The sequence below is a fragment of the Megalopta genalis genome, chromosome 10 (assembly GCF_051020955.1).
Source record: "Megalopta genalis isolate 19385.01 chromosome 10, iyMegGena1_principal, whole genome shotgun sequence".
NCBI classification, from domain to species: Eukaryota; Metazoa; Arthropoda; class Insecta; order Hymenoptera; family Halictidae; genus Megalopta; species Megalopta genalis.
The window spans coordinates 14,722,438-14,738,607 of record NC_135022.1 but is presented as its reverse complement, the minus strand read 5'-3'; the positions used below and the strand labels follow the sequence as shown (position 1 = coordinate 14,738,607).

The following is a 16,170-nucleotide window of genomic DNA, read 5'->3' as shown; positions in this document are numbered from 1 at the left end:
TTTTAAAATCCGTTCGATTATTCCCAACTTATCGATGATCGGTACGAGCACCGCTCCACTGGCAGTTGCTCGATGAAAAACAAATTAGCTGCATCGCGTCCTAGACGCATGACATCGAGCGTTTCAAATAATCCCGCAAAGGATCATGGACGCGTATATCTCGCGACACGTAATACTTTAGCGCGGCTGAACCCAGGAGAATCATGGTAACGTAGAACAGAATAGTAGGCGGCGAGAATGAACACGCATTCTCCTTGAGCGTGGGCAAAAACATTTCTCGCGGGCGAGTAGGTCCTTTACGGCTGGCTCGATCGTTACAGCCGTTCCCATAACGCACTTGTGAACGAACGCATCGAGCAACATGAAGAACATCGATCGAGGGCTCCGTGAACCGTTTGACAGGTAGCGCACGGGCTAATCGACGAGCGTTTAAAGGGAATTTCACGGGGGGCAAGTAAGTAGATTCGCGGAGAGTACATCGATCGTGGTTGCGCGTTGCGCGTGACATTTGCCGCTCGCCCGACCGTTTCGGGGTGAGAGGACAAAATAAATGTCGCAAGAGAAATAATAATCGAACTGACAACGGGATCGACCGAGCTGGAATTGTCCGGGGTCGATCGATTCGCGGTTCTACGTCTTCTGCGGTGTCTACACTCGCGGTGTCCACGGTGAGAGATATGTAACGATAGTACTTACAATAACCGCCGGGCCCCGGCAGATCATCAGAACGGTCAGCAGTCCGGCCACCAGCATCCCCTTCATCTTGCCACTCTCCGCCAAACCTTTCTTTAAATTCCGGCACCGTCCTCCGTCCTACTGGTTCCCCGCGACAATGACCAGTTTAACGAACTTCGAAGCGAGTGTTAGTCGGCGACCGCACTACGTGTAACAAAAACCGCAGGAACAGTTGCGGAACAAATTTATTCGCTCTTCTTCGGTTACGATAGACACCCACTATCACCCGCCGTGTATACGGGAGCACAGCGTACTACTGTGACACTGCTGCTGGGTGGGTCGCTTCACGAGAAATCAAGATGGAGGTGAAGCGCGGCGCCGGTGCCGCTGAAACGACTCGACCAATCAAAAGCTGTCACTCGATGACCGCGCCGGAGGGCGCGTTCACATGCGCGCAGTGGTCAGTCGATACCGTGGCGGGAATATTGAGATTTTGAAATCGCGTTCTCTCCTTCTCTGCTAACGTCCTCAATGTGCATTCATTTTTCGGAGAAATTTTCCGCGTCGATTGAACTGAAAATATATTTTGTGTATCTTCAGTAAAAAGAAACGGAATAAATGGTACACTGCTTGTAATAGCAATCTATGCTTATAGAAGCATACAACGTGATAAAGTCTAGTTTCTACATTTATATCTGACACTGTTGCGTTGATCTTACCGAAAACATGTGCTTTATTCGATAAAATAAGAGAATAAATATTGCACCGTTTATGATGGCGAACTTTTTACGTAAAACACAAGGTTATAGAATTTTAACCCTAGTTCTTTATTAATTTCTTTCAAGATCATTTGTGATATTAAGATATATTTTATTTTTATAAAAGTTTGCAGTGTATTTCAAAATTGTTAGCATAGTAATATATTTAAAAGATAAAGTATTAGTTGGAGACTTCGCAAAAATATTTTCGATACTTTTATGGTAATTCCTTCCACACTCTGGAGTTAGTTAAATAATACAAAAGAATAATTTAATATGAATAAGATATCTATTGTGAACAAATAGAAATGACAGTCAATAATAAAATATGCGATTTTTCGAACTTGCAAAAATATTGATGCTTTCGCTAATAATATTGGATCTCGGTGTACCTTTTTCAATACCGATAAGTAATTGTTAACAGAAAAGAGTGACCGGAACTTTCAATATTAATTAAATGTTGCACTAGGAAAAGGTTGCACTTCATTAATTAAACGTCCAAAAATAATTTCTTTTTGCAATCGATCGGTCATTGTACTCGAAAACAATTTATCAAAATAATTAGTTAACGTACAATAAAAGTTGCACTGCATTAATTAAACGTCCAAAAATAATTTCTTTTGGTAATCGATCGGTCATTGTACTCGAAAATAATCTATCAAAATAATTAGTTAACGTACAATAATGAATTCTATTGTTACCGAGTTTTTACGAGCCCGCGGAAACTGCGTAAAATAATAGCGTTCGCAGAACGTTAGTTTCACTAATCAATCTGCATTGTTCACGCATATTTATTGTTACGGCCGAGCCGGTGGCATGGGATACAGGATACACGATGAATTCGGATAAATCCATGAAATACGATCTATGCATCTCTGTTCTCATTTCTACCGTATAATTCTACGAAAATATTCAACGTATACCGGATGAAATAGCGGTTCCAATGATACGTGCGGAAACCTTAGCCGATGCCAATCGATGATAAAGTTTGACCGCGTCATCCGTCGCAGTAAGCCGGGGTGTGCTCCAAAGCTTCGATTTAAAAAAGAAAAAACCGGATGTTGGCAGCTGACACGCCTCTAAAGATAGATCATTCGTTCAGCTCCTTCGCGATCAATAAAAACTATTAATTGATATAGACTCGTCCGTTTCGCGTGCCATTACGACCGTCGCTATTAGCATGCGAACAGCGACAAGGTAGCATGACATCATGCACATAGTTGTGCACCTATTACGTACGACCAATCTGGTCGCTTGCATGATGCTTCTTCTCCGTGCCTGGCCACTTAAAAGCAATTTTTGCAATCGCCTCTAAAAAAATTGCCACTACGTACTAACTTAATCCCGAATATATAAGCATTGTAATCTAGAGGTGACAAAACAGCAGACGTAGAGACATGATAAAACGACAGATCTGAGAATGATAAAGCAGCAGATTTGGACATAGTAAAAACGCGGTAAATCTACAAATGATAAAGCAGCAGGTGCGGGAATGCTTTGACCACAAAAAGGGCCCCATTAACAGTAATTATAGCCCTCAATGTGCATAGTCACGTTCTCATGCAATCGCAACTAAATGCGGTAGCCGCTCCAGCGGGCTGATTTCAAAAGATAACGCAACAAAACAACCGCAGTTTGCCAGAGCGCACAAACAAACGAGCCCGTTGAACTAGCAGTTCAACAACAAACAGCAGAGGCATACTTTTCGGCAACGATCGCATAAATCGGCAACAGGCTACTGCGAGTCGCAACTTTCTGGGAAACGCTACTCCGGCGATCCCGCTCGCATAATCGTCCCCTAATAAAGTCCACGACGCGTAACCGAAGCAAGGTCAGGGGACAGGGGCGAAGACGAAGAACCAAGTGGATGGAAGAAAAATCGTGAGCAGCATGCATCGGCCCTCCATGCTCGAGTCCGCACGAATCGCCGAGGTTGTGTTGTCGCATCCGCTCGGGCCGGCCTCTTGTCATTTTTACGGTTTCGAAGACTGCCGGGGCACGGTGCACCCTCTTATCAAGCATCTCTTGACATTTCGTTTGTTAACAGCAGCCGTCCTTTCGGTGCGCCGTTTTTTTTCTCCACCCCCTCCCCAGCCTGTTTTTCGTCTAAGCCACTAGACCCGGGGAAATTACACATTCCGCGTGGCTTTATCTGTCCTCCTCCTACGCCTTCGTCTTCGCTTTTTTTCACCTGTCCCTCTCACCCCTTCTCCTTCTGTTTTCCTCTCATTCCCCCCTCCCTCTCTTTCTCTCTCCTTCGTTTTTTTCGTCAGAAGAACATGAAAATGCACGAGCAGATAGCCTTGGCCCATACCTTTGCCCGTGTGTCGGCCACCGTACCCACCGGTTACCCTGGAAACGGTATCGATTTCAACCCTCAGCTATGCAGTAGAAACCAGCGGCACACCATGGGGATCTCTTCGTCTCGAGTTTCGACAAGACAGCCCCGTTCAAACCGCCCGATTACGCCGCGTTTCGTCTCTATTATCGCATTTCTATTCCACATAATTTCCGAAAATTCGGGGCCCGCCGCGACCGAGAGTCCCGCGCAAAATGGCCGCCGGGATGACCTCTCCAGGTTCTCCGGTCTCGATAATTGACTCCGCGGCGTGCTCTCTCACACAAACGAGCCGACGGTCATTCGAACTGTTCAGTCCAATTTACAAGATTGGGTAACGAATTTTTGAGAATCGACGATCAATGTCGAGGGCTCGTGTTCGATCGCGATCCGAGCAACAAATTGGGATCGCGGGCGGATAAACAAGAGCCGGGTAATACGAACGCAACAATATCTTTTGTGATTCTTACTTAAAGGAAGATTAATGGGCTTCACGGTGATTCGCGCCCGATAACAGAAAGCACTTTAGAAGGCTTCCAAGAGGAAAGCTCGAGCCCAGCAAGATTTTTCTGCTTCGAGAGAAAGAGAAATGGGAGCTTCTCTCGGTTTCTCGAACTTATTATTTAAGTGGTGATCGTACGTCTCCGGAGCGATACGTCGTCCGCGTCGCCTTTGCCTTACACCCACAGTTTTATGCTAATTTGAGTCCCCTTTTCACTGCGCGGTACGTCCGGTTTAAATGTATTCGCGTAATCATCTCCGGGCCGTTCGAAGATGTGCTTGAAAGAGGCGGCTCCCAGGGAGGTTGAACCTTTTGAGACTAATGCATACAGGGATTTTCATACATCCTTGGATCGTTTAAATGGAACCGTGCGCTTTCATTAGACCTCGTCTACGTCGTAATATTTTTAATGGTAATAATACTACGGCTCTGTATTACGCAATTTGTACACACAAAACCGAGACGAGCGTAACCTCCAGTCTCAGACCTGTGTTTCCCTACTGTACTCGAGGCTCTTTACGCAAATCTGATGCATCGCATGAACAGCATTGTACGTCTTACTTATGTTGAAATTGCGCAACCAAGTCGTATTTATCATTATTATTAGTTTTAATATTTCGCTCCGTTTACGGACAGCGTGGCAAGATTTATTCAATGAAACTACGAGTGTTTAAACTCGTAAAGCAGTATTTTATTTGTATGTCACCGGATAACAGTTCGCATAAGATAGAGAAGTTCACATCATTACTTTGCCGAACTGTTTGAATGATTTATGGGGCAGGTAGATTGCTTCTAATAAAACACCTTGACGATACAGCTAAGCGGCGAAACAAATGCTGATAGCTAATGTGTAAATATGCACTGGTATCTTTTTACTAACTCTTTTTTTTCAATTAAAATTTAATCTAATGACTAATAACATGTCAACTATAAGATTGTCCCGTATGCAAGCTTCGATTTGAAAAGTCTGCAAGTTTGAATACGCTTTATGAAAATCTCAGGAACTTCTTGGTTACAGCTTAACGTTTTTTATAGCTAAACTTTATGGTTTTCTATTTACACGCACAGTTAAAGATTTAGTGTAATCGTGCTAAGAAATGAGATTAGATAGTCGAGCGCGAGAATATTTACAGACATTTACATATGCTTGGCCAAGACTCGCGCAACATTTATCATCGCGTAACAAATGCGTTTGCTAGCGGATCCTGAATAATCCAGGCGGGCATGTTCGACGGAAAAATTTAATTAACTTTTTACGTCGGTCGAGCACTTTATTTGGAAAGCGAAACAAATATTTAGCGAGAACGAAAGGATTACGCTAATGGATTCTGTAACGTCAGATTTCGGTTCGGGAAATAGTACAGTACGGTTGATGCCGCCGCTTAAAGATTAAAGAGAATGGGTGTGTTAATTACAATAACAGTGTGCGGTATTTTGCGCGCTGCAACGCGTCCCCGGGCAAAATGGCGCATCGTGTGTACGTTGTTTTTATTCGTTTCGAAACGCGAAATCGTTTTATTATGTGATGTTTGTGTAACTCTGCAACGAATGGGTTCACGACCCATCGATTTGACGGGCGTAAAAATATATTATGGCTCCTTCTTCGCCTCTTCGACCTCGTAGAGGCCGCAAACTTTGTTAGCCGGCACTGCTTTGTCTGCAAAAAGGTGCACGGTGTTAAACGTCTCGCAAAATTTCGAGATTATCGAAGCTTAACGCCGGCAAATCTCGTTAGTCCCTCAACGAAATTGCACACGGCGGATTAGCATACCTATCATCTTTGGGTACGACAGATTAAGGTTGTTCATTATGTCAACAAATTCATTCAGAGATTTGGTTAATCTCGGATTAAAGGTCTTCTCCTCGGCCACCGTGGTTACCATCCTACCATTGTAATCGTGTGCCGGATACAGCCTATAATTCGCCGGCAGCGTAAAAATCTTCGTGTGAACGGAATTGTACAGTGTCTCCGGCGAACCACCCTGTAATTTCCGGTTATAACGTGAAATTATGAAACAGGGAAAAACAAAGTCTCGCGGAAAAATGTCGCTCAATTTTCGCTCGGCAATTTTAGCAAACCGTAATATCGTGGCAACGCGGAAGTGCAAGTATCCGGACGATAAAAATTAAACAGCGGATTTTACGAGAGGTATGTGCGATATTCACTCAGCTTCGGTGTAAGACGCGTTTCTTCAAAATATTAGAGCAAGAACGATCCGTGTATGTAATAAATAATTTGTGTCCTTGCTGTTCGTCGAATTGTTGAAATTACCATTAACTGATCGGACAACATCTATTTCCAATTACCTAGAAATTCGCCCGACGAAAAATTAAATTCCCGGCGGCCGACGTTTATCGCGTCGCTTTAACGAGTTTTAGGTTTACTCGAGCACGCTAACTTTCACGGGCGTAGAAGAAATTTTTCGAAAATAGAGAGAACAAAACTATTCGCAGCTGTTACATCTCTCGATGCCACATCGAAAAGCTGCAGAGCTTAAATAAATGATGCGCAACGGCACACGCCAAAGTTACCGCGAACAATATCGAACCGGCGCGATTTTACGTGACCGTTCCCCTGGAAAACCTTACCGCCAGATTTCAAGATTGAACGCTCAACATTATCGGGCTTAATAAATTAAGAACTGCGCGAACGCGGCGCTCGGAGGGTTTTGACGCGCAGCCAATTACGTCAATCGGATACCTATACATACGTGTATGCTTTAACATTTCCAGGTTCGGGGCGGTAAAGTATTTTAAACTGTACAGGCTGACCCACGCAACTGAGGAAAATCGAATTATTTCGCAATGAAGAAAATTGCGCGACCGGAAAGGGCGAATAGACAGGCGAAATCTATTTTCACAGGAGAGACAGTCTTTTCGTGGACAGACGCGTTTTGTGTCCTATTGTTTCGAACAAACGAAATTACCATTTCTGCGGTATTTTAGCGGTACACATTTTTGCGGAACAGCGAGACGAAAATAGATCTCTTTAGACCATTCAAATATTCTCTCCGGCGTTCTCTTTTTTTCCTAATTGCAACTAGCAGAAAGATACGAGCTGTCCCAGTTGCGTGACCAACCGGTGCGCTAGAGAGGAATATATGTAAATTATAACATGTTTTTAGTGTTATAAAAACATAGTCATTCGTATACACACAAACCTGAAAGTCGGTTCTACCGCATCCACGAATTAAAAGCGCATCTCCCGTGAAAGCGATCCCTTGCTCGTCACAAACGTAAGTTACACAGCCTACGGAAATATAAAGGTAAATTAATGATAAATATTAATGCCGTTGTTAATTAAAATCCAGTGAAGGAATTCCACTTAAGGATCCGTGCAATAAAAGAGATCAAAGAGACGCCGAAGGTTCACCGTTTATGGATCGTGTTTATAATGCTGCGCCATATTTTTGAAGGAACGTTCAAGAAACATTTATAATAATCACGTCGTGTGTCGTGTTAGTTTGCTACGTGACCGGCAGTCGACAACCGGCTTCCAGAACACGTAACTTTTACGTGACCAGCTCACTGTTAATGTCCACCGACGATTGACACGAAAGTTTAGTCTAATGCCAGGCATTTCGCCTAAATTCGGACTCGTTTAAGCTTTCGATCATTTCTTAGCCAGTCACGGATGCCATTAACTTAAATAGCCGCACACTGAGGCGGCACTAAAAATTACCATATTATAACATAAAATCATTTCTTGCTAAATTTCGATTTCATAAAGCGCTGAAGATTTATAGTACGAGATATCTTAGCCAGTAAGAAATTGCTAGAGTTAAAATAACTTTTAGAGAAGAATTAATGCGTTTGGCACCGCCATTTTCTTTTTAACGCGTTATCGTATTCGAGACGAGAGAATAGATAGCTCGAAATGTTATAATTAATTTAGCGTCTATGCACACGTTAAAAAGATTATTCTAAATATATTGCACAAAATTTGTTATTTAAACTACCCAATACATAAACGTCGTTGAATTTACCAATGCGGTCTGAGAAATTATTATTGTCATGCATTCTCAACGAGGTTCTTTCATATTAAAGTGTCGTATATGTATAAAACGCGAAACTGACACGTTAAGGACCCTCGAAATAAACGACTTGCTGGAAATCGAGGTTTCCGTTTTAATTTTCGATCCACATTTAAATTTTACCGACTGCTGTAAGCGGCAGTGGATAAAAATAAAAAGTTGAACTGATTTCGAGACATTAACTATAGCCATTTTATGATTACCATTATCGGAGATCTTCATTCGAAGAAGAAACTTCGAAATCTTCATCTTCAAAAAAACTTATTGAATTATATTACTAAAAATTTAATGATTCACTATTGGCATTACTACTACTAAGAAGAAATACGCTAAAATAAATTCTTAGCTGTGTATCTCAAAATTTTAAAGAGTATTAAATTTAAAGAGTATTAGTATTAGTATTAGTATTAGTATTAGTATTAGTATTAGTATTAGTATTAGTATTAGTATTAGTATTAGTATTAGTATTAGTATTAGTATTAGTATTAGTATTAGTATTAGTATTAGTATTAGTATTAGTATTAGTATTAGTATTAGTATTAGTATTAGTATTAGTATTAGTATTAGTATTAGTATTAGTATTAGTATATTAGTATTAGTATTAGTATTAGTATTAGTATTAGTATTAATATTAGTATTAGTATTATATTTATTATATTTAAAGAGTATTAAATGCCTATACATTGTCAATTAAGGTATCTCGCAGCAAAGTAGCTTAAAAACTGTCTTTCCTCCGTAAAAAATATTAAAATGACTGACCTTCGGTGTGACCAGGCGTGGGAACCACCTTCAGGCAGTGTCTACCAAAACTGATTTTGTCGTCGGGATTCAGGAAAACGTCTGCCTCTGCGCCGCTTGCTTTAGATATCATTGACCGGCAACCAGGTAACAATGACTTCAGTTTTCCTGTTCCGGTGATATGATCAGCGTGCATGTGCGTGTTCACTGCAAAAAAGTTCAGTTCCTGGTCAGTTATCGGTCATCGCATCTACTAAAGTCCATTCACTGGGATTTCCGGGAATCAAAAGATTCGTCCGTAAATGCAAATTTTCGAAAGACCGGTGATCCAAAGTCGTCCGATAGTCCCAAATCTTTTCATTAATTCCCACAAAGAGAGTCCTCGGAAAACGCCACTTTAGTAATTACTTTTTATACTGCGAGCTTCTATACGAGATACAAAAGATTGCAACGGTAGGAGCCGGTCGAGAACAAGATAAGAAGGATATGAACTTCCCGAGAATCTTCGCTAAACTTTCCTGGGAGAATCACACTTCCATTACCAAGAGGTATTCAAATAAAGGCTGGACAATTTAAAAGCAGTTTTTCGTAAAATTTTCGAATAAAAACAACGTCGTTTCGGTAATCACGCTTTACATCCGAGTAGAACTTCGTGAAAATTTTTCCTTTAACTCTATTGTGCCAGAACATTTGTGTAAATAAATGTTAAGCAATTCTCGTATGCTGGCGATTTAATCGTGATAAAGATTCAGAACAGATAAGATCGAACAGGTAAGTTCGAACAGATAAGTTCGAATAAAGTTCATCTGATAACTGGAATGACTCTCGTTTATTTCACCACAATTTCATCGGTCGTGATACCAGGAAATGCAAGAGACTATACATACATATTTCAACAGGAAGTTAGGTAATGGGTCGAAATTAGCTTGCTCTCTTCAGAATATTTGACAGTTCGGATGGATCATTAGATGAAAATAGGAAGCATTTCAACACTATGTAAAAATGGAATATATAAAAAAGGGACTCTCAACAAATATTTCAAGCCGCGCTATTCGTAAAGGAATAAATTATCTCGAGTAACGTTTCCTGCTAGTACAGCAATTAAAGAATTTAAGGGGCTTCCGGCAAAGGAAAAGTGTTAATTAAATACTTCCCGCGGTCTCAACTATTTCCTGAGCTTGTATTCTTTCGCTGAAAATTATTCGTTCGTTCGTTTTTAAATCGTTGTGCACAGGCACGACTGCAGGATTACTTTGATCTGTTCTAATAAATTCAACTGAACGTAATTGAATGGTTCCGGAAGACCCTTTCTGTGTCTTGATTCATGCGGAAGACTTCAAGTACCAATTTCAACAATTAGCCATTCGGCCCGCTCAACGAGCCATAAAGTACAAAACTTGTACTTTGCAGAACTATCGAATCATTAATTGCTGCATAACCGTTCGATAGACATTCTGCTCGAGTTGAGAAGCTCGAACCAACGAGGACATTTTTGACCTACTCACATATCGACACAGACGATTACAAAGTCAAGGCTTTTCTTTCAGTGTCATCAGTAATGTAATCTGATTATAGTAATGAACCAATAATTTAATTACTCGACATGAAAAATATTTAAATAAACTGCAGAAACTCAAGATGAGCCTTTAATTATAACTTCAATTAGTAAATTCGAATAGTAAATATGTATGCTGAGGAGTTCCATCGGTTTAATCAAATACGGCGGACAGAATTTTCGAAACTTTCGCCGTTTCACGATTTTTAATCGTCAAAAAAGTACTTCTGTCAACAGATTGCAACTTACCAGCATATCTCAAAGTTAATCCCAGTTCCTGAATAATATTCTTATCACGGTTTGCCCATTCGATTACCGGGTCGATTAAGACTGCGGTTTTTTCGTTGATATCGGCCAGCAAATAAGTGTATGTGCTGGACACTGGGTCGAAGAACTGACAATCCAATCGAAAATAAATTATATATATATATTTATCACAATTTGAAATATATTTTACTCCTAAAATATTGTAATCCATAAGTTTTAAACAATTCTCAATTGTTGGCAAAGTTGCGCAATGTTATGAAACTCTGATGCAACTGGGCCTGATCATAATGCAGTGAAACAAATTTCAAATTTCCCGCTTTTTTGTGATCTATACTATTATCGGAAACTAAAATATAATTTTATCAATTAAAAACAAAATATCAAGAACAAAATGATTGAAGAATTAAAACAATTTAGGTTTGCGCTGTAACATCCATATGAAATATGCTACATCGTTAACAATCGTTTGATAAAACAGAAGCAACATGTGAAATTCGACTGAATGTAATATACAATAGGTAGGGACGATAAATATCGATTATTTAAATCAGCTGCTTTAATCGGTTACGCTAGGTGTCACTGCAAGGGCGACAATGCACTATATAATCGATAGAGATGCTGCACTTTATTGCACGTAAATGCACATCTGTTTACTTACTTGACGAAAGAGGAAATCTTTCGTAAATGGAATCGGCTCCGTTAATGCAGTAGCCATACTGTAATTCCGTTGAATAAATGTATGCGGTTTTAAAAGCAAAGATGTTATGTGAATCGGACACAATTTTTTAAAGAAACTAGGTTTCATATTTATTCAACATGCATGCTGTTTAAGCAGAGAAATCGTACTGACAGCTGCTGACAGCAGTTTGCTACCTGTACCACTGACGATTACTCAAGTTACTATCGCAAACGTAGTACATTGGATTTGTATATATATATACGTGTGTATTAGTGTGTATGTAGAACATTTTGATATTGCAAGATGATAGGTTATTCTCTTGGATTTTTCATCGTATACACACATTGCATTGCTCCACTTTCTTTTTCTATTGTAGTATGTAACAATTAAATGTCTCGCTTTTCGTTGCGTTACTAAATATATTAATATATTTATTAAATATGAAAATGTCGACTCGACCATTAAGACGCCCTCTATGTAATGGAATTTCATGACAGCTTCCTCCTCCATGTCAGCCATCTTGCTAAATTTGTATTCCTTACTCCATCTTGACTGTTCTCTTTCCGGTTAGCTTTCGAGCCAAGGTGTGTACTTTTGGCAGTCTTCTTTAAACTTTGCCATATTAGTGTTAAGAACAAGAGCATAACTTGTAATAAAAAACAGTGAACTTGTTTTGCACGGTATGCCATTTAATATGATATGAAATAGATGCTTTAACTGAATATTCAAATTGTTACTACAAATATACACGTGTGACTTGTCGACACACAACGTTTGTGTTTATTTATCATTTATACTGTAAATATTTTTTTCAGATGCCTTCTGTGACACTAAAAGACGTCGACCAGCACAAGTTCGTCAAAGCATTTGCCGCGTTTTTAAAAAAGTAAGTACTGATTTCAATTTTAAATGCATAACCTTAAACTGAATTTGTTAGCGGCATACTGCAGGCATGGACGAATCACGGGCCGTTGCCAAATCTGAGCCGTGGCTCGTCCCTCACACATTGACGCGAAACGAGAAACGATATAACATTGTTTTTTTCTGTGCTCCACGCGGGGCTGTTCATTTTATGTGTAGCAATATGCATGGAGTAGTAATAATGAAGTTTGTGGCCCGCGGTCGAAATGACTCGTCCATGCCTGGCATACTGTATCAAGTAACAGTGATCTTTTCCTGTTTATAACGGAAACAAGAATGCCTTATTAATTCCTTATAAATTGTAGGACCGGTAAAATGCGCGTTCCAGAGTGGGTGGATATTGTAAAATCCGCACGATTCAAGGAGCTTGCACCATACGATCCTGATTGGTACTACATCAGATGTGCTGCATTGGTACGACACATCTACATTCGTAGCCCGATTGGTTCTAGAGCAGTCACCAAAATTTTTGGAGGTCGCAAACGTAATGGCACCCATCCCAGTCACTTCTGTAAATCTGCTGGTGGCGTAGCTCGTAAAGCTCTCCAAAGCTTGGAGCAACTGAAACTTATCGAGAAGGCTCCAATCGGTGGACGCAAGCTCACTAGCCAAGGTCGTAGGGATTTAGATCGCATTGCAGCTCAGGTTAAAGCAAAAAGCAAAAAACAACTCAAAATGCAGGAAACTCTTGTTCTATAATTTCGTTTAATAAAAGAAGAAAATTGATACATGATTGGCTTCATTTATATCCGTTCCTTCGTTTTAGGGTTTTAACCCTTTGCGAGCATGTTACTGAGAATACTTTCCTCAAGGAACTAGATTATGTATTGAAAACTATGTTAGTAAAGTCGATTACTGCGAGATGACCAATTGCTGTGCTTTTGGTTTGTTTTTGGGCATAATTAATATCGGATAAATCATATTAAAATCGTTTATTTTATTTTGTTCACTTTTTAATAAAATTTAATATATCTCATTCGATATATATAATGTTAATAATGCTCGAAAATATAAACTAAATACATAGTAACTGATTATCCCACAGTAATTGGCTCCACTAGACTATCCTGATCCCATGCTTGCAGCTTTTGGAACAAGATGCTGACATTCGTTCCCGAAGGGTTGAATTATTAATAGTTACTAAAAAATTTAAGTTGATCCATGTCGAAACCGGTAAATATCTGATATTAATGACTTAGAACTATGTTGCTGAGTTGATTATTCTGAACAATTTTCTCTTATACATAAGCGCTTTTAGTTTTTAAGATTACTTTGACTTCTTTAATGAATATTTCAAGAAAACAGAGCGTCTATCACATCCACAAGGAAAAGTTATTTAGATTTTTTAAAGTAATAGAAATTGGAGTTGCTACCTTTAAACTGCCTAACTTACCTTTTCAAGGGCTCAGTGAAAAACGCACATGTCTCAATTTCATAATTTTAGAAAGCATATTCAAATAGATTGTGATTTTCATAGAAAATGCTGTACGGGTCGGTACTTACTTTAAATGATATATAAAATAGATAGTAAATTACGATTGCTATTAAACTTTTATTGCAAAATTTGTTACTATTACATTTTTTATTGAACGTTTCTAACGTCACCGAGTTTTTATGCAATGCCATCCAATGACGACTGAATAATTTAACAATAATAGATTATAGAATGAATCAAGGACTATGTAAAAAAAAACATAATACTGCAAAAAAAGAACAAAATTGGTACACATGTGTAAACTGTAATGTTCAAACGTTAACAAATAAAGATAATTTCGAAACGAGTGCGGTTAGTCGTCGCAAGATGGCGCAAGGTTCGTTTGCGGTACGGTGGACGACTTTCTCCGTAATTGCACGGTCAATGGTGAAGGTATGGGCGTCAACAGCGCCGCCTCAGTAAAACTTGGACCGTGGACACAAACGTTTCGGTACCGATTAGGCTGATTTTCGACCGAGTGGCAATAGGTGGACAAGAGAGAAGTTTGGTGCCCCGGGACTTAGCCGCGTACGCGCGTAAAAGTGTGTATGCATCGTGAGTCGCGCGACGAACAATACCGTGCCAGATATGTTTCCTCGCGGCCACTGCGGGAAACCCCTCGCCGCGAGAATGTTAAGGGAATAATCGTGTCGCGCAAGTGTCTCTCGCTGGCAGAGAAGACAGACGACGACGACAACCGTGTGCTCGGTTCGCCTCCGTCTCGTTCGCTCTTGTACGCGCGTTGCAACAACCCCCTTTTCCCTCTCCCTCCAGCCTTCGTAGCCCCCTTCTTCCTCACCCGTCCCGCCACTCCTCTCTGGGTCCGTTGGTCGCACCGGGACGACGTTTACCGTGCGTCACGGGAAACGGCATTGGGAGGAGACAGAAGGTGACAGCCCTCCCGCGGAATTTATGGTGCGCACGGGCGAAACGGTGAAGTGAGTGGTGTCACACAGTGAAGTGAGTGCGACAGCACCGACTTTGCCCAGACGACCGGCGAACAATCGAACGAGTCCCTTATCGCTTTCGGCTGCTATAGGCAGAGCCAGGGAGAAGATGCCGGGCCTAATCGCCGTCAGCGAGTTCGTCGAGGAGACGAGGGAGGACTACAATTCGCCCACCACGTCCACCTTCGTCTCGCGAATGCCACAATGCAGACAGACCATCACGTCCCTCGAGGAGGTGAGTCTCTTTTTCGTCCCCCTACTGGCACAACGGGCGCCTTCTTCGTTTCATTCATACACTCGGGGACCACTTTGCAACCCTCGCCGCTCTATAACCTAACAGTTAGGTCTTAACCGAGCTAGCGGTGGTCGAGCGCGTGTTCCACTGCGTGGGCGTTTACAATTACTCCATAGGTATCTGGTATTTACCCAGCGCCAATTGTATCTCCGACTACGACCGATCAGACGATTTTCCCGTGCAATGCACTCGCCACGTTACTTTTACCGTCGATCTGACCTGCATCTTTGTCAGTTTCCATGTATCGACGATGTAAATAGTCGATGGAAATCGCCTGGCGATTTCCAGGCGAACGCGTTCGGGTATGCTTCGGCCGTTGCATTTCGAGCGTGCCTGGCCGACGGGAAAACAGGGTGATCGCGAGGAATTTTTAATTGGTCTGTAGTCGCGTGCCCCGAGATTGGTAAGCGTGAATATTGGGGTGGCTCCGATTTACTCTTGATGCAGATTTTCGACATTCTCCTTGCGCCACTCGCCAGAATAGTTTACAAGTAACAAGAAAATAATCCGTGGAAAATTTGAACCGGATGGAATAATTAAATGCTTGTGAAATCGATTTTCTCGAATATCTTCCAAATTATTGATTATGCCGAGAACTATGTCACACAAAACTTGTAGATCTAGACAGGCCACGTCTTATGTGTCGTATTACATTTTTTTCGTACATCAAATAGTTTTCGAAGAAAATGAGAAGAGTGAAAAAAACATTGAAAATTTTCTTTTATCAATTTTGAAAATTGTGTTTTTTGTTATCTTTTTTATATGAACGGAGACTATAACGTTTTTCAGGGATGTGTTTTCTCGTAATCCGATCGAATTCTTTTGCGCAATTATTTTTTGGTTAGCTGGAACTATTTCGGTAAGTGTCGCAAAAGATTGTCATCAAGAGTAAACAAAAGCCACCCTAGTGAATAATTTAATCCTCGAGGCACCACTTTTATCGGAGAGCTATTGTCAATCGAAGATCCTCGAAGTTCTTCACCGAGC

The 16,170-nt window shown here is 40.8% G+C and overlaps 4 protein-coding genes across 10 annotated transcripts in view; 2 read left to right on the top strand and 2 right to left on the bottom strand.

The window, feature by feature from the left end:
• Appl (amyloid-beta-like protein) overlaps nt 1-1,033 on the bottom strand; it is a 53,483-nt gene extending 52,450 nt beyond the window's left edge. For all 3 annotated transcript variants that reach the window (XM_033469984.2, XM_033469986.2, XM_033469985.2), the window contains exon 1: nt 697-1,033. In XM_033469984.2, coding sequence (XP_033325875.1) covers nt 697-762 — 66 coding nt within the window. In that variant the 5' untranslated portion in view covers nt 763-1,033. The remainder of the gene's footprint in view (nt 1-696) is intronic.
• Nucleotides 1,034-4,942: 3,909 nt separating this feature from the next.
• LOC117220314 (persulfide dioxygenase ETHE1, mitochondrial) lies at nt 4,943-11,765 on the bottom strand. The gene is made up of 6 exons (XM_033470178.2): nt 11,526-11,765; nt 10,850-10,994; nt 9,067-9,252; nt 7,435-7,523; nt 6,045-6,255; nt 4,943-5,930 (listed from the first exon to the last, which is right to left on the bottom strand). The coding sequence occupies exons 1-6, from the start codon at nt 11,670-11,672 to the stop codon at nt 5,863-5,865; spliced, it is 846 nt and encodes a 281-aa protein (XP_033326069.1). The 5' UTR covers nt 11,673-11,765; the 3' UTR covers nt 4,943-5,862.
• Nucleotides 11,766-12,044: 279 nt separating this feature from the next.
• On the top strand, nt 12,045-13,195 carry LOC117220315 (small ribosomal subunit protein eS19A). Of its 2 annotated transcripts, none has more exons than XM_033470180.2 (3): nt 12,045-12,130; nt 12,362-12,432; nt 12,773-13,195. In XM_033470180.2, the coding sequence occupies exons 2-3, from the start codon at nt 12,362-12,364 to the stop codon at nt 13,164-13,166; spliced, it is 465 nt and encodes a 154-aa protein (XP_033326071.1). In that variant the 5' UTR covers nt 12,045-12,130; the 3' UTR covers nt 13,167-13,195. The 2 variants fall into 2 exon arrangements, with proteins under 2 accessions (XP_033326071.1, XP_033326070.1); XM_033470179.2 differs by having other exon boundaries at nt 12,072-12,226.
• Nucleotides 13,196-13,334: 139 nt separating this feature from the next.
• Asap (ArfGAP domain of ASAP) overlaps nt 13,335-16,170 on the top strand; it is a 43,023-nt gene continuing 40,187 nt past the window's right edge. For all 4 annotated transcript variants that reach the window (XR_004490244.2, XM_033470176.2, XM_033470175.2 and 1 more), the window contains exon 1: nt 13,335-15,123. Coding sequence is in view for 3 of the 4 variants with exons in the window: in XM_033470176.2 (XP_033326067.1) it covers nt 14,998-15,123 (126 nt within the window). In the remaining variant the exon portion in view is untranslated. The remainder of the gene's footprint in view (nt 15,124-16,170) is intronic.

Coding starts and splice junctions, on each gene's coding strand:
- LOC117220315 (XM_033470180.2), top strand. CDS start 12,362: ATGCCTTCTGTGACACTAAAAGACGTCGACCAGCACAAGTTCGTCAAA. Junction 12,433..12,772: donor TTTGCCGCGTTTTTAAAAAA/GTAAGTACTGAT, acceptor TATAAATTGTAG/GACCGGTAAAATGCGCGTTC.
- LOC117220314 (XM_033470178.2), bottom strand. CDS start 11,672: ATGAAACCTAGTTTCTTTAAAAAATTGTGTCCGATTCACATAACATCT. Junction 7,524..9,066: donor CACGCCTGGTCACACCGAAG/GTCAGTCATTTT, acceptor ATATTTCCGTAG/GCTGTGTAACTTACGTTTGT. Junction 6,256..7,434: donor GCGGTAGAACCGACTTTCAG/GTTTGTGTGTAT, acceptor CGGAAATTACAG/GGTGGTTCGCCGGAGACACT.